The 21832-nt window shown below is 37.1% G+C and overlaps 1 protein-coding gene across 1 annotated transcript in view; it reads right to left on the bottom strand.

Moving 5' to 3' along the window:
• LRRC1 (leucine rich repeat containing 1) overlaps nt 1-21832 on the bottom strand; it is a 162106-nt gene that overhangs the window by 45900 nt on the left and 94374 nt on the right. The window contains exons 3-4 of the mRNA XM_058306893.1: nt 6608-6686; nt 3861-3950 (exon numbers count right to left, since the gene is read on the bottom strand). Coding sequence (XP_058162876.1) covers nt 3861-3950; nt 6608-6686 — 169 coding nt within the window. The remainder of the gene's footprint in view (nt 1-3860; nt 3951-6607; nt 6687-21832) is intronic.

Genomic DNA, 21832 nt, shown 5'->3' with positions numbered 1-21832 from the left:
TCTTTGTTAGAAGGTTTTAGAGCAATGGAAGTATTTTTCATATTTGTTTCTTTGTAACAACGCTGTATGGACATACAGCATTACCTAGAGCAGCGACTGCAGGAGCGGCCCATGTGGTCCTAGCACACAGCTTTCAGAGCTCAGTCCATCAAACGTAACTTCTGTATTTCCTACCTATGATTTCAGGTTGGTAGCAAGCAGAGTAGAGGAGGAAAGACTGCACGCCTGGTCATATTTATTTGTTCAGTATGTAAGAGCAACAACAGGGTAGTAGGTACAGGACACAAAGAGAGTTTAACAAGCAAGATCCCCACTGTTTCATAGCACAAGGTGATCCAGATACACATACTAATTATATAGGCACAATGAAACAACACTGAACAACCAAACTTGTGTACAGACAAAGGACTAAAGTGCTTATTGTGTGGTGAGTAAAGGGTAGGTCTGGAAACCTGCAAGTTTGGAATCTATTTCACCTCTTTCAATCACTGGGGAAGGCTTGATAAAAGAGGTTGAATTTCTGTCATTAAATGAGGGAAAGACTCAGCTAGTTTGGAAAGAAAGGAGGCAGGTAAAAATTTTTTAAAGTTCACCTTCATGAAAGGCATTGAAGCTTTTTGCCCAGTTTGAGCAGAGCTCTATCTACATAACAATAAAAACTCCGTGATGCAGGCTGCTATAAAAGAAACAAGTATTACCAAGTGTCTGAAACAGTGGTCTCTAAATTTAACTTGAAAAGCTTTTGCAGAAGCCTTTTTAGAAGCAAATATTACATGCAAACCCAATTTAAAAAAAGAGAAAACACCCCAAAAGCTAAAAGTAGAGCTGGGTTGGTATAGACAGAGATCAGCAGAGACTGCCCACTTGTGTACTGGTTCTCACTTTCCACAGTGCCCTGAAAACCTTGATGGAACCCTCGGGGCCCCACAAAGTAGAGTTTGAGAACCACCAGTCTAGAACTTAACTGACTTTCAGGCATTGTACTTCTAGACTGGTGATCTCCAAACATTAAAGAACATATACCTTCATAATCCTAATATTTATTTTTCAAATATACAGATGTATTATTCACTCATATAGTATATACCTTGCAAAATATAAGTAAAATATTTAAAGTAGGAGATAAAAAAGAAAAAACAAAATACTTTAAATATTTTTCTTAAAGATACAAAAATCTTTTCTGCTCTCATTAGTGAGAGCAATGGGACTAAAAATGCTTTATTATTTTTTAAATCTTTTTTTTTATAGTTTTGTTCACATAGCAATTGGTTCTAAAGTTTGTTTTTTTTAAATACTTGGTTTAATGACTGAAATAGATGTAAAAGATATTTCACAAAGTTATACTGGTCCAAGAAGAAAAACTGCAGAATCAGCTGCATTTATTAAATCATCATACTAATTTTTAAAATTCTCTTCTGACTATGGAAAGATCTTTGTTGAAATTTGACTGGTAAAATATGATCTTCCGTGATGTCAATTAATTGTTCACTGACAATTAATTAGAAGCTGTTGCATTTTAAAATTTTTAACAAAAAGATTTTTAAAAATCCAGTAATGGTGAGTTCATTTCTCCCTGATTATTAAAACACCACCTTTTACTTTGAAGGACTGAGTAATGCATTGATGTGTTTGAAACTAACTGCCATCACAGAAAAGACTCAGCAAATGCGAGACATTATTTTATTTTAGTGAAAGAAAAATGTGCAATTTTGCATGAAATAGCCAGTATACCTCTGTGTAGTTCAAAAGATTTTCACAATCATTCTTCATTTCATTACAAAGTATTATAAAGATTCTATTATTGAAAAGATTTGTTTTATTAAATTGGCCATCCTGGATGATACCCTGTAATATAGAACATGAAATGCAATGTCTTCCAGTACACTAAAAACACACCAACCAGCCAAGCTGCTGACCCCTTTGCCTTGTGGAATGCTCAATCTTCTCTCCAGAGGCCGTCCCTAGACACAGCCAGCTGGTCACATGGGACACAGGGACTGAGTGGTGGTGACAAATACAAGGCATAGCTTCTTTCTGGATTTTTTAGGAAAAAAAAATGACTAGCAGTTTCTTGCCATACATCAATGGTTAAATTGTGCACTCCCAGTATTTATAATAGTGTATGGAAGTACTCAAAATAGCAATAGCCTATGGCTATTGTGTACTGACGTGCTCACCCAGTCAAGCAGCAGCAAACCCCAGGGGCACCACAAAATATTTTAAATTTGAGAGAGATTCAGCAGTATTAAGTATCTACTAGTTCAAATAGTTCAGTTTCAACATTAGAATGAACTATACTCCTTTTGGTGACATCATAGCCTTGCAATTTTTTCAGGAGTTTCTGTGATTTAAAAAAGTACAAAAAAAAAAAAAAAAAAAAAAGCAATTACCAAGTGAAAATAAATATGTAAAAGGAAATGAGGCAGTGGTTGGTAAAGATGAGCTATGCCCAGCAGGCACCCAACATCCCATTAGTAAATATGTAGCGACATTTAAGGGTGAAATTAAAATATTTTTCTTCTAATTTACATGTATTATTTTTTCAAATACCTACTAGGTTGTTGGGACATAAATACTTAAGTTGTTTGGCCCTAACTACTTAATAAATGGAACTGTTAAGTATTTTTAGGGGCAGTTAGGAAAGGTTCCTGAGTCCCTAAGGGCCTTATGAACAACTGTCCTATGGGTATGGCAGTAAGTAGTGGATAAACACAGTACTGAAGCCAATTCTGCTATCAACCCTAAAGCTCTTCAAATTAACTGACCTTGGGCACCTCTGATACATTTTGGGACCACACTCGCAGGTCCACTCCCTCCATCCCCCCCCCCAGCTCCAAAGTGTTTAAATGACTATTACATTTGAGGCTTTCAAAATTAGAACTATATGAATCAGGGCTCAGCCAGCATAGAAGGAAAAGGAGGGGTAGAGGTAGTAAAAAGCTACTGGAGACCTCTAGAAAGAAAACCTCTGCAAAGCAGACTTCTGTCCAATATACTGTGCTTAACAGCCTACTGTGGTTCTCAAAAGGCACGTTTCTATTTGGTCTCAGAGAACTTAGGCAGGACAGGTAAACAAGGAAGATCTTTTCTGATGCTAGGGAACACTGGCTCATCAGGTTAAGCCGGCAAAGTCGCGCTTTTATTTCCAGTGGTTAAATGCGCACAGTCAGCCTGAGTGAACCCACCCTATGTCCTGGAGGAGGGGAAAAGGTCTGCTAAGATCATTCAATTAATTCATCTGTGGGGATATATAACAGAACACTTATTCACTGGAATACATTTTCTTCAAAGGGTTTTGTTGTTTACTGTGGCTTTACAACTCCACAACCTACAAGCCAACAATGTGGAAATGTGCTCATTTCATTCCACCCTTGCTCTCCAAATGCATCGTTTTCACTCCCCATTCCCAGGCCTACAGTTCACAAGCACTGTCAGACAGAGCTGTTGTTTATAGGCACATATTTGAAATTTGCAGTGGAGTTGCTTGTTGGTACTCCTTCCCTAGCTTAGTTCAAAATTACTGAGGGTGGTAGTTTCATAACAGTATTTATTAACCACCTACATGACACATGCTACTTTGCTTAAATTAAGTTCTTTGGACTCCATTCGTTTAAAGAGAGCTTCCAAACAAATTAGGTTTTTCACTAGTAACAAGAGGCAGCATCCTTATTATCCATTAACATTCAGGGAACAATTGGAGACAAAAACATGGGAGGCTATGCTATGATCTTTCTTGAAGTGACACTGAAGAAAAGGTAAATGGCTTTCTGTGCCGAAAAATAAGCCACAAAAGGAAAAGAGGGTGGAGCTCATACACATCCTTTTGCCCCAATATACACAAGCTTCACGTAAGAACTTACTTGCCAATATTTTCAGGCAGGGAATGCAGGGAGATATCATTTATAGAAAGGCATTTTAAATTCTGTAATTCAGGAAAGCTTTCCGGCAACCTAAAACAGAAAATGCTGTTAATTAATGTGAATAGTGTATGCTAAGCTTAACTATAGTGATTCCTTTTATATAATTGAAATAACCTCCCAAAGTTACATTATATATGGCATGCTTGCCTTGTTTTCCTATATCTAAGAAACTTATTAGAAAAAACAAGGACTTAGTCTATCGAGTTGAAGAAAAGAGGCAGGACAGATAATTGTTGATAGGATGGACTCAAAAATAATTTAAGAGGAAGGATATGCAAAGTTTAGGAATAAAGGGGAGAAATGAGAGACTACTGTGAAAAAAATTGTGATCAGTCAGTCTGCAGGATTATAATAAAACACAGGACAGCTGCTCAATAATTTTCCTTCCTGGAACTTACAATACCCAGAGCAAAGCTATGGACAATGCAGACTTGATCAGTTCTCAGTCAATTGCTACTTTAATTTTTTTCTTTTAAATCTATTTAAAATGCTAATCACCTGAGGAAATTATATGCTTCACTGTGTTCTACATAAAAGGAAATTTTTTTATACTTCCCTTAAACTCTACAGAACAGCAGCATTTCAAAATAAAAATATTATTTAAAAACTTACAAAGAAAGTTTAGTTTTAATATTTCTATGGTTACCAGTATATAGAGAGGAAAAAAACAAAATATAAATAAAGGCAAAAAGATCTAAAATGCTGAAGGTCCTTAGTAAATCTGCTAATACAAACAGCAGAACACATAACTCATATTTTTCAGAGGAGGTGAGTCTTCTGGCTTTAGTGATAGTCTCTAGATAAGAATATTTCTTTTCTCTTTCTATGTTTCTTCTTTTAAAAAAAAACAATATTGTTTGACATTTGATACAGATAATTCCAAAATCCAAAACCAAATCTGCAAAGTAAGATTATTTACTGGAATTTTCATGTCATGGAAATATGTTGTCGGTAATAGTTTTTTACGAAGTTGAAACTTTGATAGTGTCATAGAGTGAGATTTTTACTTATAATTAAAAAGACACAACTTATCTTTTGTGCCTGAGTTCTTAGCAGAAAGTTTAAAGCTAGCTAAAATGTTTTTTAATAAAATTAAGAAAATGTAGTTTTTAATAACTAGTATGTTTTTTATTTTTCAACTGGTTGTTAACATTTTTCAACTGGTTGTTAACAGACTTAGGTTAGGAGAAATGAGCTCTAATCTAAGCTTGCCATTCACTACCTGCATAATCTTGAAAGGGTCATTTACTCTCTTTAAACTCAGTCTCTTCAATCATAAAATAAGTAGGCCAAGCTAAATGACTTTTAAGGTCCCTTCAACTCATAGATACTGAATCTTTAATTCTTAAAGCAGTGCACCTGCCAAACTAAAATGGCTTTACTTTAAGTAACCTGCTAACCATGAGGCCAGAGGAAAATGAGTACTCCCTCAAATACTGTGGGTGTTCTAGTTAAGAGTTTTTTTAGATAACGGCAAATTCAAATGTCTGAAAATGTTAGAAAAGGAAATTAAAGAAACAAAAAGGATTAAGATTAAGCAACTGAATGATTTTTAAAAAAATAAGAGTAATAAAGTATTTACCAGCCTGCCTAACTTTATAAACTGCCTTAAGGATGAAAAGCTTAGTTCAGTTTAACGAACATTTATTGGGCACTTAGTACATTCCAGGAATTATAGTAGGGATGGAGCTACAACAATGAATAAGAGAGGAATACAAGGCACTTTCTCAGTTTAGTTGGGCATTCTAAGTCAAAACAATAATTTCAATGTAAAATTTCAAATATTATGAAAAAAAATATATGCTCAGAGCAACATGGAAGCCCAAAAGAGAGGCCCGTAGTGAATGATCAGGAAAGTCTTCATGGAGGAAGGTAATGCTTGAACTGCATCTTAAAGGAGAGGTGGATGGGTCGGTATGGTGACGATGGGAGTGGGTGAGCCCTCGAACAGACTCCCAAGATTGCCATGTGGGTATTAATTCAGTTATCCTGGCAACACAGATCCCTGGAAGCCAGTGGTCAGTGAGCTCACGACTAAGCCAGGATCCATAAGGAGGGGCCCAGGGCAGGACCACTTAGCCATGCCCAGGCTGCATCATACCAAGGAGGGCAAAGTTCGAATCAGTGGGAAAACAATGACAGGGGCTTTATTTGGAGAGGTGACCCCCAAGAAATCCCCAGAGCTATGGCTAATGCTAGAAAAACAGGGTTTAATAAAAGGGAGCAGGGCAGGCTGGAGGAAAGTTAAGATGATAAATATGCTTCATTACTGGACTGAAAAAAATATCTCTAAGAGGACATCTCTTTGGATAACTATTGTTTAAGTTCTCTGGGAGTTTAGAACTTAGTCTTACCTCTTAGAGACGCCACAGGACAGGACGGATCAATAGGGGATTTATGAACTGTTCTAATTCTTCATATTGCTTTGGAAACGCCCCCATACTCCTGTTTTGGTCATGCCTTCCCCCAGAACCACACAACAATCTTTTACTATTTCTGTTCATAGCATCATGTGCCTTTTATTGTCAACTCAACATCTGTTACATCTGTGAAAGTCAATAGTCCTTGATAAAACCCTGAGCCATCTAGGTATTTCCAAAATGGGTATTCTGGTGGTGTTTTTTACTTGGCTCTCAAAAATGATATCCTTATTACACTATAGATAGAAAAGTAGGCAGAGAAGTTACCTAGTCAGTGGGTTTCCGCTGAAGTCAGCTATCTGTAGTGCTTTACAGAATGAGATGCTTTCTGGAATTTCTGGAATATCTGTAGGAGTAAAGAAAACTTCTATCATCTACCACCATTAACAGTTTTCATCATCCTCAGGATGGATCACAGTGACAAGAGAATATTTGGCAATTATTACCTCTATTCAAATGTAGCATGGATTCACTTATTTTACATTTGCTTTCTTAGTATGTTCTGTTCCTAGTAGGATCACATAAAGAAAAATATTTTTTTAAAAATCACTCAAGAACCATCACACTATCAAAAGTCATTGGAGGCATTCTATGGTAATTCCCACTCAACCTTTTTAATCTTATGCTTTCATAAGGTTGTATCAGAACAAGACATGCTAAAAGCACTGGATTTTTAAATTATGGATGTTTTCTGTCTACAAATAGAATAATTATCTCATAACAATTTGGAAAATACAGAAAAGTACAAAGAATAAAATAAAAATCCCCAACACTCCCAGAACCCAGAGGTGATGTTTTTGTTTTATTTTGATGTATTTTTTCATGGTCATTCATACAGACACACATAGTATGTGTAAATATATATTTCAAAATACTGGTTCATGTGGATTTATGGGTTTTTTTAAACATTATTTTCCAAACTTTAGCTCTATCATTTTTCCAAATATCTTGCTTGCCATTCCTAATAGCAGAAAAACCCACTGCATGTATTTTCATACTTTATTTGATCAGTTCCGTTCTTGCACATTTAGGTTGTTTCCATGTTCCTACTGTTAATTATATTTATGTGCATTTCTGATTATTTCCTTAGGCTAAATTCCCAGAAATGCAATTACTGTTCCAATTGCTTTAGAGAGGGGTTATACCTATTTATATTCCCATCAGCCTATAAAAGGTATCCATTCAATATACCCATTCCTCTATTTTACATTAAAAAAAAACAACTGTTTATTTTGTTAGTAAAATAGCCTGTCAATGTTTTACTTTATATTCCTTTTATTACTAATGAGGCTGATTATTTTTTCCTATTGTTTACTGGCTACCAAATATTGTGATTTTAAAATGACTAAATTCTTATTTCAAATTCCTCATCGTCTTGGTACAAAATCTGATTATAGCTTTTGGGCCTTTAAAAGCTTAGTTCATAAGCTTTTACTCTTGAAATAATCTTCAAGAATACATTTATTTTGGACATGTTAACATTGAGAAAGGCTAAAATAGAAAAGGTTCGCCTGGTGTCATGCTGCTTCTCTCACCAGTCCCACAAAGGCAAGCTGAGCTAAAACATACCTAATACGCTTAACCTGGGTGGCAGGGAGAAAGGAGAAATAAAGGGAAAAATGGATGCCCTGCTCCAAAATAATCAAAGTAATCAAATGCTATGTGACAGCTTTTAGTTCAAATTTAAAAGCCAAAAACCACTTGAATATGTGATGATACATCTTCACACAACTCTCTACTGTGCATGGTCATATAAGGTAGTGAAGAACACACACTCCAGTCCTAGTTTTATAAACATAAGAACAATACACACATACACCTCCCCCCCCTCCACTCACACAGCTTGTCCACATTTGATTTCAGAATAGATTTTAAAAACTCACAAATATTTGTGGGCCCTAAGGTATGAATATTTTACGCACATTATCTTATTTAATCCTCTCAAATATAAATGAGTTTAACTCCCATTGTACAAATTGGACAGGAAGGTGCAGAGAGATCAAGTGACTTGCCTGTCGTTACAGGCCTGTTCCACCGAGGGTTGGCCCTCCCACGCTTAAGAATGAATGAACAGACGTGAGTCCCTTAGGGCACTGACACTGTTGTTCCGGAAAATGAGGCAACAACGATGCACCAAAGGTTTGCGGCAGTCTGAAAGGTGCTGGTTAGCCTGTGCACTCTGAGTCCCTCTTTCTACCACTACTTCAGGTTCTGTGAGTAGTTTATAAGGCTGAGAAAAGAGGTCCAAGTTAATAAAACTTAGACAACATTAAAGAGGCAAAGATGGCTTCCAGTCACTTCACAAGTGATGAGGAAGAAGATCAAGCTAGGACATTAAAGTACAAAGTTTACAATGGCCTGCTGCTGCTCGAGCAGAAGAACAAAGTCACGGGTGCCAAGGGTAAAGATGAAAGGCACACCTATTTGGTTGAGGTCTTTAATATTACGCAGAACATCAAAAACATCACTGAAGCCTGGTAAGACAGACCCAGGGAACGCATGAATGGCAGCTGTAAGGATGCTGGTCAGGGCTCAAGCGAATTCCAGGATCTGAGGATAACAAGAGCAACTGCTACCGTACACAGCTGGATTAAGTCCCAAAGAGTCCAAAAGAAAGGACCTGGAGGTTTGGTTTTAGGAAGGTATTCCCTCATTCGGTTCCCCTTACATACAGAGGGGAAGGAGCAGATTGGCAAACAGAACACAAGTCTCTGGACCCCAAAGCCCATTTCTTTCTACCACAGTCATGTTCCTAACTTGTCTGAAATAATACATTTGCCTGAAAAATAAGACCCAGGGACAAGGGTGGTAGTAATGTGGCTTTAAAAGTCCTGACTAGTGGTGTGCTTTAGTCACATTGCTAAAAAATATCAGAATGGGAAACACGGATAGGAAGGAGAATATCTACTCATCCTTAAATATTCAGCTAAAGTGTCACATCCTCAGAGATACCTTCGCTGTGTCCCAGGTTAAGGCTGGATTCCCTTGCTCTCAAGTTCCTTGGGCTTCACCTTTGTAGGATGCTACTATTTTAACTCGACAATTGTTTGGTGAAAGTCGACCTCCCTTAGTAAACTCTAAGCTCACTGGAAAGAGAACATGTTAGCCCTGCCTGTCTATTTCACCAGAGCTCACAAGGTATTGAGCATATAAATACTCTTTGTATTTAGATACCAAATATCTGAATAAATGAGAAACTAATGTTACTAAGGAAGCCTCTGCAAAGATGGTTGTTCTCTCATGTAAGTCATGAATTATATTCATGGGGTAGGCGTTATCTCTGTTTTGCCATCAAGAAACTGCTAGGCCCCCAAATCGCTGAAAGCTTGCAGGTTATTTCCAACTGAAATCTCCTTTTAACTCTTTCCCAAATGTGTTGCTGGGGACAAATGTGAGGTTGATGACTGATCATATGAACAAAAATATCACCTTCTTCACAAACCCTAGTTTAAACACTTCATTTAAAAAGTGTAATTCAAGTCCTTCTGATATTCTCTATTTTTCCTAGCTATCTTTTTTGTTCTTTCCTATTATTATCAACCTAGGTCAAGCTCTGTTCATCTAGATGACTATAATATCCTCTTAAACAGTCTGTCCCTACATCTAATTTATTCTCCAATCAAATCCAAACAGCTATAAGAGGAATCTGCATCAGTTTTCCATTTACTAGGTTGTGCTCTTAGGCAAATGGCTTAACATATCGGTGCCTCAATTTTGTTATCTGTAAAATGGATAGTTGACAGGTATATTTAAATAATGCCTGTATGCCATAACATAAGTGCTGCCAGAGTTCTGAAACTGGAGAAAACTAAATAAAGAAGGATTCTGTTAGGCTTGAACCAAAAAAATTAGAGACACAAAGGAAATATTCTAACACTTGATGCAAAGTGAGGAGGAGACAGTGCCCTGGAGCATGATAGCACAGCCTGCACAAACTTCAAGATATCAATACTAGTATCTGGCAAGAAGGCTGGAAAGATCTCTTGATAGTCAATTACCATCTGACAGGCTGAGCTGTCTGCAATTAATCTGCTAGACAAAGAGTCATGGAAAGCTTTTGGCATAGTTGTAAAAACCAAGCTGTACTACAGGAAGAAGAATCTGATGGTCAAAGAGCCCAAGATCTAGGAAAGGTCAGGGCCCCAAGATAGTGGAAGGAAGGAGGAACAGTATTTTATGTATGATTGTTCTGTAAACCCACAACTTCTCTAAGGAAAAAAAAAAGAAGCAGAAGCTTTGACATTAGCAAAGGTAAGACAGACTAACAGGCATCACCACATCATGTTAATAGGAATAAAGGCAAGAAGATATGAGAAATATTGTCCCCAGGGTTAATAAAGAGAGGAGGCACCTGTGGTAGGTGAAAAAAAGAGGCCATCAGGAGACCTAGGTTTGCCTCTGATTAGCTGTCAATTCCTCTAAAGCCTCATTTGTTCTTCTATTAAAAAAGGATAATCTTAGGTTCAGCATAACATTGTAGTAAAGATAAAGGAAAGTAACATAAATGAAAGCACCTGATGCTATATTATACCCTTTTGTCAGTACTGGGTGGGGATCAATAGAGATGACCCCTGTTTTCCACCTGAGGCCAAAGAATTTGAAAAATAAAGTTATTAACAGAGATGAGGGGATGTAGGGGTTTCTGTGTTGTATTAATCATTTGAGAAGCAATAATGATTAAACACTGAAGAAGCATCTATTTACATATAAAAATTAGACATCATTACTGAGTTTAAGTAATGTTCCCCCCCAAATTTCCATTTGTCAATCCTTAGCTTAGTTCATGCTTTTATATAAGGCGAAATGGGTTTTATTTTTTAAATCATACCTTTCATTAATTCAAACTGGCCTTGACCCACATAGGTCCAAGAAAAAAGTATGAAATTTGATATTTACAAAATGTCTGAGAATGAACATAAAACTAAGTAAATTTCTTCCTATAAATTTCTTAAAATTAACCTTTTAATTCAGACCCACTCTAAGCTATCATTATTTCTGAATCAGGATTGCTTGAACTAGTGAGACTTAGTTTTACTTAAAAAACAGAAATACTGAATCTGAAGTTTACCATCATAACAATTACCACAGCCTGTACTACTTAGCCCTAAACTCTGTCAAGTGCAAGAAGTCTCTTTAACACTACCAGGCAGACAACAATCCATTTCTGGCACCACTAGCCAAAGGGCTTTTGAGAGAATATGGTTTGCACCATGGATACGGTCATTTTAAAAATGATTTAAAAGGACACTATCAATAAGGAGGGGTAAATGAGAAAACTGCATTTATACATGATTTTTCTGTAAACCTGTAATTTCTCTAATCAAAAAAATAAAATTGACATTGAAATATGTTCTCTTTAGAGAAAGCAAATAATGCAAATTGCAGAAAAGTATGTATAGAATGAGCCAGTATTTTTTAAAAGAAAATAGAATTTATTATGTATGTATGTGTTTGCATATGCTTGGAAAATTATTAAATGCGTCACAGTGGCTTTAAAAAAACAAAAACAAAAAAGGACATTATCTGCCCATCCTGGAACTCATATTCTTTTTTTGGGATCCAATATTTTTTATTTTTTTATTTTTATTTATTAGGTAAGTTGTGGGCTTACAGAATTCCCACCTATCACTCCATCACCACCACCTAACAATGTTGTGCTACCATTAACACCATGCATTACAAAAACATTCCCATCATTCCAAATAGGAACCTTGTACATTTTAAAGCTCAAATTCCCATTTCCTACCCCTGTACAATCCCCTGGTAACCTATATTCTAGATTTTAACTCTATGAGTTTGTTCTAATTCTTTCAAATCGGTGCAATCGCACAATATTTGTACTTTTATGTCTGGCGTATTTCACTCAATTATTATGTTTTCCTGGTTCATCCATGTTGTTATATGTATCAGAACTTCATTCTCTTTTTTGGCTGAATAAGATTCCATTGTATGGATATATCACATTCTGTTTATCCATTCAGTGGATGATGGACAGTTGGGTTGCTTCCATCTTTTGGCAATTGTGAATAATGTCATTATGAACATTGGTGTGCAAATACATTGAGTCCCTGCTTTCAATTTTTTTGGATATATACTTAGTGGTGGGATTGGCACATCATATGGTAGTTCTATACTTAGCTCTTTGAGGAACCACAAAACTGTCTTCCACAGTGACTACACTGTTTTGCACTGCCACCAGCAATGAATGAGTGTTCCTATTTTTCCATAACCTCTCCAGCACTTACTATTTTCTTATTTTTAATGGCAGTCATTCTAATCAGTGTGAAACGGGTATCTCTTTGTGGTTTTGATTTGCATTTCTCAGATGGCTAATGATGTTGATCATCTTTTCATGTGCTTTCTGGCTCTTTGTATATCTTCTTTGGAAAGAGATCTGTTCAACTCTTTTGCCCATTTTTAAAATTGGGTTGTCTTTTTTGTTGTTAAGTTCAAAGATTTCTGCATAAATTCTGGATATTAATTCTTTATTGGATATGTGGTTTCCAAATATTTTCTCCCACTGTGTAGGTTGCCTTTTGAGTTTCATGATAAAGGCCACTGAGGAACAAAAGATTTATTTCTGATGAGGTCCCATTTATCTGTTTTTTTCTTTTGTTGCTTGTGCTTTGGGTGTAAAGTCTAAGAAACCATTGCCTTGTAACACAAGGTCCTAAGGATGTTTCCTTATATTTTCTTCTAAAAGTTTCATACTTCTAGCACTTATGTTAAGGTCTCTGATCTGTTTTGAGTTGATTTTTGTATATGGTGTGAGGTAGGGATCCTCCTCTATTTGCTTGCAAATGGAAATCCAGTTTTCCCAGAACCATTTGTTGAATAGACTATTCTTTTGCAATTGAGTGGTCTTTGCCACCTTGTCAAAAATCATTCGGCTATAAATGTGTGGGCTTTTATTTTTTTATTTTTAAAGATGCTTTAGATTCCATAAATGATTCATCAAAATTATAGGGGGATTCCTATATACTCCCACTCCCCCACTTTTCCCCAGTGTGTACATTTGTTATAATCGATGAACACATATTGAAGCATTGCTACTAACCATGGTCAACAGTTTACATTACAGTTTACACTTTGCATTTTTATAGGGTTTAACAAAATGTATAGTGGCCTGTATCTGTCACTGAAATGTCATTCAGACAATTTCAATGTCCCCAAAATGCCCCATGTTAAACCTATTCTTCCCTCTGCCTGCTCTCAGAACCTCTGGTGACCACTGTCTTTATATCAATGTTACAAGATCTTCCACTGCTAAAATAATAATGTTTACTTCAGTCCATAGTGCATTCCCCCCTTATGTTTGTTCATTTCTCAATCTTGAGGATTTTAGGATGGTGATGCCTGCTCTGTTTCTGACTGAAGAGGGCTTAGATCCCACAGGACTGATGGATAGAGGTGTCTTGCTTGCAGTTGTAGACACTCTGTTTTGTGGGATGGGCATTATCCATCATCATTCTTTTGTTAGTTGTCCTGGGCAAGTCTGATGAACTGGAGAGTACATGTTGCAACACTGCTGAGATTCAGGGCTCAAATGGCCTATGAACAGACTAAAGATTTCAGTCTCTGGTACATACATTTAATGAGTATAGTGTTAATTATAGGTTCAGATAAAATGGGAAGAGCCACGTATAGGGAAATTATAAATGAGTCTAACTCTGTTACACTGGGGAACATATATTCCAAGGTAAAGCCCACTAAACAGGGTGCCAAATTCCTGAGATTGTGTGCCCTGCCCTAGTGTCTAGATGTCTCTAGAGCTCTGAGAAGCACCCCTGCTTGAGGCACTGTTTACTGTGGAAGTAAATGAGAGCCTCCTGAGATATGCATAAGTATAACCTCTGACTCACTAATAATTCCCCCTTTTGGTCAAGGTCTTTTTCCAAATGCATTGCTAGTTGGCACTTGGTAATAATCCCTCAGTGCCAGGGAGGCTCATCCCCAGGACTCATGTCCCACACCAGGGGGTGGGGGGAAGAAGGGGCCCATAAGGTAGTAACTTTATATGCTGAGTTTGGCTTAGAGAGAAGTCATATTTGAGCAGCTAGGAGGCTTTCAGGAAGTAACTCTTAGGCCATATGTACTACTAGGCCAAGTTTGAATTTCACAAGAACAAGGGTCACAAGTACAACCATCATTGTCAAGGGCCTGGCATATTTGTCTGTCCTCCTCCACTAGGCACTGCTCATGAACTCTAGGGATTCTTGAAACTCTATTAGAGAATGTAGCAGGACTTCCCAGGATGGGAATTCAACATTCTTTCCGTTATTGTGTGGGTCTCTACCTACCGAGACAATAGCCCATGACCATGTGAAAATATAAATATTCTATAAAGGCATGCCCCAGTTGCACCCCTCCCCACACATCTCCCTATCACCAATACCCCACACCAGTGATGCTCTGCTTCTGAGCTCTCAATTCTATTCCACTGTTCTACTGTGTCTGTACTTATGTCAGTACCATGCTGTTTTGATTACTGTGGCTTTGTAATAAGTTTTTGTTTCCACATTGAGAGCTTTATTTTTCTCAGGAGTTGAGAGAATAAGTAGACAAAAAAATCTGTAGGTAGAAAGCTTGAGCAAAACAATAAATTTCACCTAACATGTATAGAACACTGCAACAACTATAGAATATACTATACAGTCTATTCAAATACTCATGGATTGTTCACCAAAAACAATCATATTCAAGCCATAAAGGAAGTCTCAAAAAACACCAAAAGACTAAAATCAGAAGAGCCAATGTCTTTTCTGAACATAGACAAACTTAACAAAATATTAGCAAAATATGAATCCAGTGAAATGCAAAAATGATAACACATCAGTTGGATTTATGACAAGAATGAAAGTTTTGTGTGGTTTTTTTTGTTTGTTTGTTTGTTTTTGCTGTTTACAAGTTTATTTCTGAGTTGCAAAGATTATTTCCCCTTCCCCATGTTTTTAGAATTTCCAGTATTTCTCCATCCAATCTTGGCTGCCAGAACCAGAAAGACAGAAAGCATGAGAACATTCTTTTTCTTGCACCTGTAGTAGAAACGTTAGCTGTGGACATTATTTGCTCCAGGTCTGTCAGACATGGATTGTAATAACTTTTAAGATTAAGAAGTCTGAGACCTCCAACTCCATTCCTCTTTTTCAAGATGGCTTTACCCATACCTTTCCATATAAATTTGATGATTGGTTTTTCCATTTCTGTAAGGAAAGTTGTTTAAATTTTCAGTGGGATTGCATTGAATCTATAAATTGCTTTGGATAGTATTAACATCTTAACAATATCGAGTCTCCCAATCCATGAACATGGAATGTCCTTCCATTTATTTAGATCATCTTTAATTTATTTTAGAAATGTTTTGTATTTCTCTGTGTAAAAGTCCTTTACATCCTTGGTTACATTTATTCCTAGCTATTTGATTCTTTTTAGTTACTATTAAGAGTGGAATATTTTTCGTGATGTTTTTCTTCCAATTGTTCTTTTCTTGGTTTAGAAATATTACTAGTTTTGGGGGTGTTGATCTTATACCCTGCCACACTGCTGAATTCATTTATTAGCCATAGGAACTCTGTTGTGAACTTTTTAGGATTTTCTGTATATAGAATATCATCTGCAAAAATTTACTTCTTCCCTTCCAACTCAGCTGCATTTCTTTTTCTTGCCTAATTACTCTAGCAAGAATTTCCAGTACAATGTTGAGGAACAGTGGTGAGTGTGGCTCTCCTTGTCTTGTTCTTGATCTTAGAGGGAAAGCTTTCAGTCTTTCATCATTAAGTATGATGTTGGCTATGTGCTTTTAATATATACCCTTTATCATGTTCAGTAAGTTTCCTTCTATTCTTAGTGTTCTAAGTGTTTTTAACAAGAAAAGGTGTTGTATTTTGTCAATCGCCTTTTCTTTATTGAGATGATCATGTGTTTTTTTTTTCCCCTTCATTCTGCTGTAATGCAGTGCACAACATTAATTGAGTTTCTTATATTGAACCAAACTGGCATACTAGGGATGAATCCCACTTAATTGTGGTGTATGCTTCTTTTATTTTTAATTTTTTTTTCTCTTACCCAGGTTTTATTTTTTTTTTAATGTTGCATTCAAAAAATATGAGGTCCCCATATACCCACCACCCCCCTCACCCCACTCCTTCCCCCATAACAACAACCTCCTCCATCATCATGAGACATTCATTGCATTTGGTGAATACATCTCTGAGCACCCCGGCACCTCACGATCAATGGTCCACATCATAGCCCACACTCTCCCACAGTCCACCCAGTGGGCCATGGGAGGACATACAATGTCCAGTAACTGTCCCTGCAGCACCACCCAGGACAACTCCAACCCCCGAAAATGCCCCACATCACATCTCTTCTTCCCACTCCCTACCCCCAGCAGCCATCATGGCCACTTTCTCCACACCAATGCCACATTTTCTTCAAATTCTGATCACAATAGTTCATGAATAGAATATCAGTAAGTTCACTCTAATCCATACTCTATTCCTCCATCCTGTGGACCTTAGAATGGTTGTGTCCACTCCACATCTATATCAAGAGGGGCTTAGATTCCACATGGATACTAGATGCAATTCTCCTGCTTTCAGTTGTAGGCGCTCTTGGCTCCCTGGTGTGGTGGCTGACCTTCTTCACCTCCATGTTAGCTGAGTGGGGTAAGTCCAATATAACCAGAGTGTAGGAGTTGCAAGTCTGTTGAGGCTCAGGGTCTGGCTATCACATGGTCAGTCCAGAGATTCAGGTCCCCTGGGTATACATTAAACCCCAGGATTTAGTTTTACTGGAACTACAGTTCTGGTAAAAGTAACAAGAGAGGCTTGTGGGCAAAGATCACATCTAAGTCCAGCTCCATCACAGAGAAACACAAACTCCAAAGTGGGGCCAACTGACATGGCACTGAACTCCATCTGCCATGACCAAAGAACCTGTGGGTCTCTGTAGTGCTCAGAAGAACCAATACCTGGGATTGTATCTACTTTATCTGTCTTTGGGACTCTACTCAGATGTGCATAAGGGCAACCCCTCTGATAACCTCCTGGCTCTTTTTGGAGACTCACAGCCATATAAACTCATTTGTCCTTTCTATTTTCCCCTTTTATTCAGGTCAAAAAGCATTTTTAACTCCTGGTATTATATGTAGACTGAGATATTCTGCTGGTCTAAGTTGACCCTTTTATTCAAGGTCATTTTCTAGTTACATCATCAGCTGGTACTTGGTAGTAATCCCTCGGCACCAGTATGCTGTTGGATATAAATTTGCAGGTATTTTGTAGAAGTTTTGCATCTTTACTCATAGATATTGGTCTGTAGTTTTCTTTTCTTGTGGTATCTTTATCTGATTTTGGTATGAGGGTGATGTTCGCATCATGAAATGAGTTAGGGAGTATTCCACCCTCTTCAATTTTTTTCCAAGAATTTGAGCAGAAATGAAGTTAATCTTGAAATGTTTGGTAGAATTCCCACATGAAGATATCTTGTCTTGGGCTTTTCTTTGTCAGGAGAATTTTTATCACTGATTCAATCTCTTTACTATTAATGGGCTTAGTATTTATCTTCTATTTCTTCTTGAGTCGATGTAGGTAGTTGGAATGTTTCTGAGGGTTTGTTTACTTCATCTAGGTTATCTAGGTTATTGGTATACAGTTGTTCACAGTATCCTCTTATAAGTCCTTTTTATTTGAGTAGGGTCAATAGTAAAGTTCCCCTTTTCATTTCTGATTTTAGATATTTGTAATCTCTGGGGTTTTTTTTTGTTTGTTTGTTTTTTTTGTCAGTTTACTGATATTTTTAAAGAGCCAACTTTTGAATTTGTGAATGATTCTATTGTTTTTTTGTTTTCTATTTCATTTATCTCCACTCTAATCTTTGTTACCTCCTTCCTTCTGCTTAGTTTGGATTTAGTTTGCTCTTCATTTTCTAGGTTTTCCAGTTTTGAGATAAGGTCTCTAATTTTAAGTCTTTCTTCTTTTGTAAAGTAAGCATTTAGAGCTATAAGTTTTCCTCCTGGCACTGCCTTCACTGCACCCCAAAAGTTTTGGTAAGTTGTATTTTCATTCACTGTAAGATATTTCCTACTTTCACTTCTGATTTCCTCTTTAATCCAGTGGTTGTTTAATAAGAGTATGTTGTTTAATTTCTGCATATTTATCGATTTTCTATTTCTCCTTCTGTTATTGACACCTAGTTTCATTCCACTGTGTTTGAGCAATATACACTGTATGATCTTAAATATTTTTTAATTTATTGAGATTTGTCTTGTGACTAACATACAGCTTGTCCTTGAGAATGATTCATGGGCATTCGAGAAGAATGTGTATTCTCTTCTCTATTTTTGTTGGGCAAAGTATTCTATACATATCTGTTAGGTCTAGACTGTTAGGTCTAGAGTATCATCAAGTCTTGTATTTCCTTATTGATTTTCTGACTGGACATTTTATCCAATACTGAGAATGGTGTATTAAACTATCCTACAATTAACGTAGGACCATCAGTTTCTCCCTTCCAACTTTTCCATATTTGCTACATGTACTTTGAGGTTCTGCTGGTAAGTACATAGATATTTGTAACTGTTCCCTTTATCAGTATATAGTGACCATCTTTGCCCCTCATAACTGTTTGGACTTAAAGTCTATTTTATCTGATATTAGTATAGCTACCCCAGCTCTCTTGGTTTCTGCTTGCATGGGGTATGTTTTTATGTCCTTTCACTTTCAATCTACTTTTATCTTTGAGTTTAAAGTAAGTATCTTGCAGATAGCATGTGGTTGGGTCACACTTTTTTATCCATCTTGCCAATCTCTGCCTTTTGACTGGTGAGTTTAATGTATTTACATTTAAAATCACTACTGATAATAAAGGACTTTCCTCTGTCATTTTGTTATTTAGTCTTTGTTTTTCTTACAACTTCTTTGCCCCTCACTTCCATTAATGCCTACTTTTATATTTATTTGATTTTTTTCTGGAATATCATATTGAGTGCATTCTCATTTCTGTATGGATATATTTTTCATCTTTCTTTCTTGTGTGTTACCACAGGGTTAAAATTTAGTGTGCTAAATGTATAGCAATCACATTTGGGTTGACACCAACTTCACTTCCATAAGATGCACATATACTCTTTCTACACTCTTCTGCCCCTCTGTCCCCCACTTTTTATTTTTTACTTGTTATCATGTATATCTTTGTACATTATATGTCCAAAAATATAAGTTAATAATTGCTTTTTATGACCTTGCATTTTAGGGCATATATGAAGAAGTGGAGTTACATACAAAGCAATATACTACAATAATACTAGCATTTATAATTATCCAAATAGTTACCTTTACATTGAGTCTTCATTCCTTTATGCCACTTTCAATCACTGTCTAGTATCCCTTCCTTTCAGTCTGAAGAACTCCCTTTAACACTGCTTGTAGGGCAAGTCTAGTGGTGATGAACACCCTCAGTTTTTCTTTTTCTGAGAATATCTTAATCCCTCCATTTGTGAAAAAGTCTCACTGAATATAAAATTCCCAGCTGGTAGTTGTTTTTGTTCTACACTTTAAGAATTGCAACCCACTGCATTCTTGCCTCCATGGTTTCTAATGACAAACTGGCATTCAATCCAATTGGGATGCCCTTGTACATAACATATTGCTTTTTTCTTGCAGTTCTCAGAACTCCCTCCTTGTCTTTTGCATTCAAAATATGATCAATATATGATGGCTGTACCTTTCTTCATGTTTATCCTGTTTAGTGTTCTCTGGGCTTCTCGGATATGCATGTTCACATCTTTGGCTACATTTGGGAAGTTCTTTGTTATTATTTCTTTGAATATTCCTTTTGCCCCTTTCCCTCTTTCTTCTCCTTCTGGGACTCCCATATAATGGTATGCTTGATGGTGACTCAGAGGTGTCTTAGATTATTTTCACTTTTAATAATTCTTTTCTCTTTCTGCTCCTCAGCCTGGCTCATTTCAAATGTCTTGCCTTCAAGTTCACTGATTCTTTCTTCTGCCAACTCCAAACTGCTCTTGCAAACCTCCTGGACTATCTTCATTTCAGTTACTGTGGTCTTCAACTCCAATAATTCTGTTTGGTTCCTTTTTAGAATTTCTATGTCCATACTTAGACTGTCATATTGCTCATTCATTGTTTTCCCGATATATTTCAGTTCTTTCTCTGTATTTTCCTTCATCCCCTTGAGCATTTTTTAAAAAAAATATTTTATTTATTTATTTCTCTCCACTGCCTCATTGTTTGCATTTGCTGTATCTACTTGTTGTGTGTTGGTCTTCTTTTCAGAAGGTACTGGGAACTGAACCCAGGGCCTCTAATGTGGGAGGGAGACCCCTAATTGCCTGAGCCACCTATGCTCCCTGCTTTGTTGATCTCTCATTACATTTTTTTTTCATGTCTCTTGTTACATCATCTTATAGCATCAGCTCACCATACCTGCCTGTCACATCAGCTCACTGTCTTGCTTGTCTTCTTTAGGAGGCACTGGGCACTGAACCTGGGACCTCCCGTGTGGTAGGCAGGAGCTCAATCCCTTGAGCCACATCCGCTTTCCCCCTTAAGCATTTTTAAGATAAATTTTTTTAAAGGCATGGTTGCTTTGTCCACATTTTCATTTTCATTAGTGTTTCTGAATTTTTTATCCTCTTCCTTTGGATGGGCCATCATTTTTTCACTTTGCCTGTCCTGCATGCTATTGTTGTATACCTTACATTTTAATATTTTAAATATTTTAAAATATTTTAAAATAGTAACTGTGGGATTTATTCCCTGAGAAGTATGCTTCTTGATTTTGTAAGCAGTTGGTGATAAGACAGATTTTCTTCAGTTTCGGCCCTCCTATCAGGAAGGTCTGCCCAAGGAGAATGCAGTATGCAGGCTTTTCCCTGTCTTTCTGGGTTTGCATCTCATCCTGGGCTTTTACTTACTAGTTGTTTTGGAGTTCTCCTGTCTACAGGAGTTTGCTTGACCTTTCTGTTTCCTAGAAGAACCACCTGTCTGCCTCCATAGTTTTGGACACTCCTTTCATTATCTCAAGCTGCTTTTGTCTGGAGGGTAAATTCTGAAAGGAATATCACCATGGAAAGGACTTTCCCAAGTCAGTCTCCCCCAGCAAAAACAGGGCCAGGACCCCTTGGAGGATACAGATTGGCTCCAAAATGCTCTGGGAAAGGGATTAGGAAGGGCACCCAAAGCTTCTCTGAAAGGTCCCCAGAGTTGAGATTTCCCGGCCTGGCCAGCAAATACAGCCATTCAGTTAAATGTGCCCCACAGCCCTGAGGAAGCACTGTGTCTTTAAATTCCCATTACTTCTACCCGTCTCAGGAGGTGGAAACAATGGCTGCCACTGCACTGAAACAAGAGCAGCCCTCAGAGCCTGGCCCCTAGCAATCCGAATTTTCTAATCAAAAGCCTTGATCAGTGATGAGATTGCCTACCCCGGTTCCTGGAGAAGAGGATTTTTACAACCCGTTCTGTC

Source organism: Dasypus novemcinctus, chromosome 11, assembly GCF_030445035.2.
Source record: "Dasypus novemcinctus isolate mDasNov1 chromosome 11, mDasNov1.1.hap2, whole genome shotgun sequence".
In the NCBI taxonomy this organism is placed as follows: Eukaryota; Metazoa; Chordata; class Mammalia; order Cingulata; family Dasypodidae; genus Dasypus; species Dasypus novemcinctus.
The sequence above is the reverse complement of the archived record's forward strand: the minus strand, read 5'-3'. Positions and strand labels throughout refer to the sequence as shown.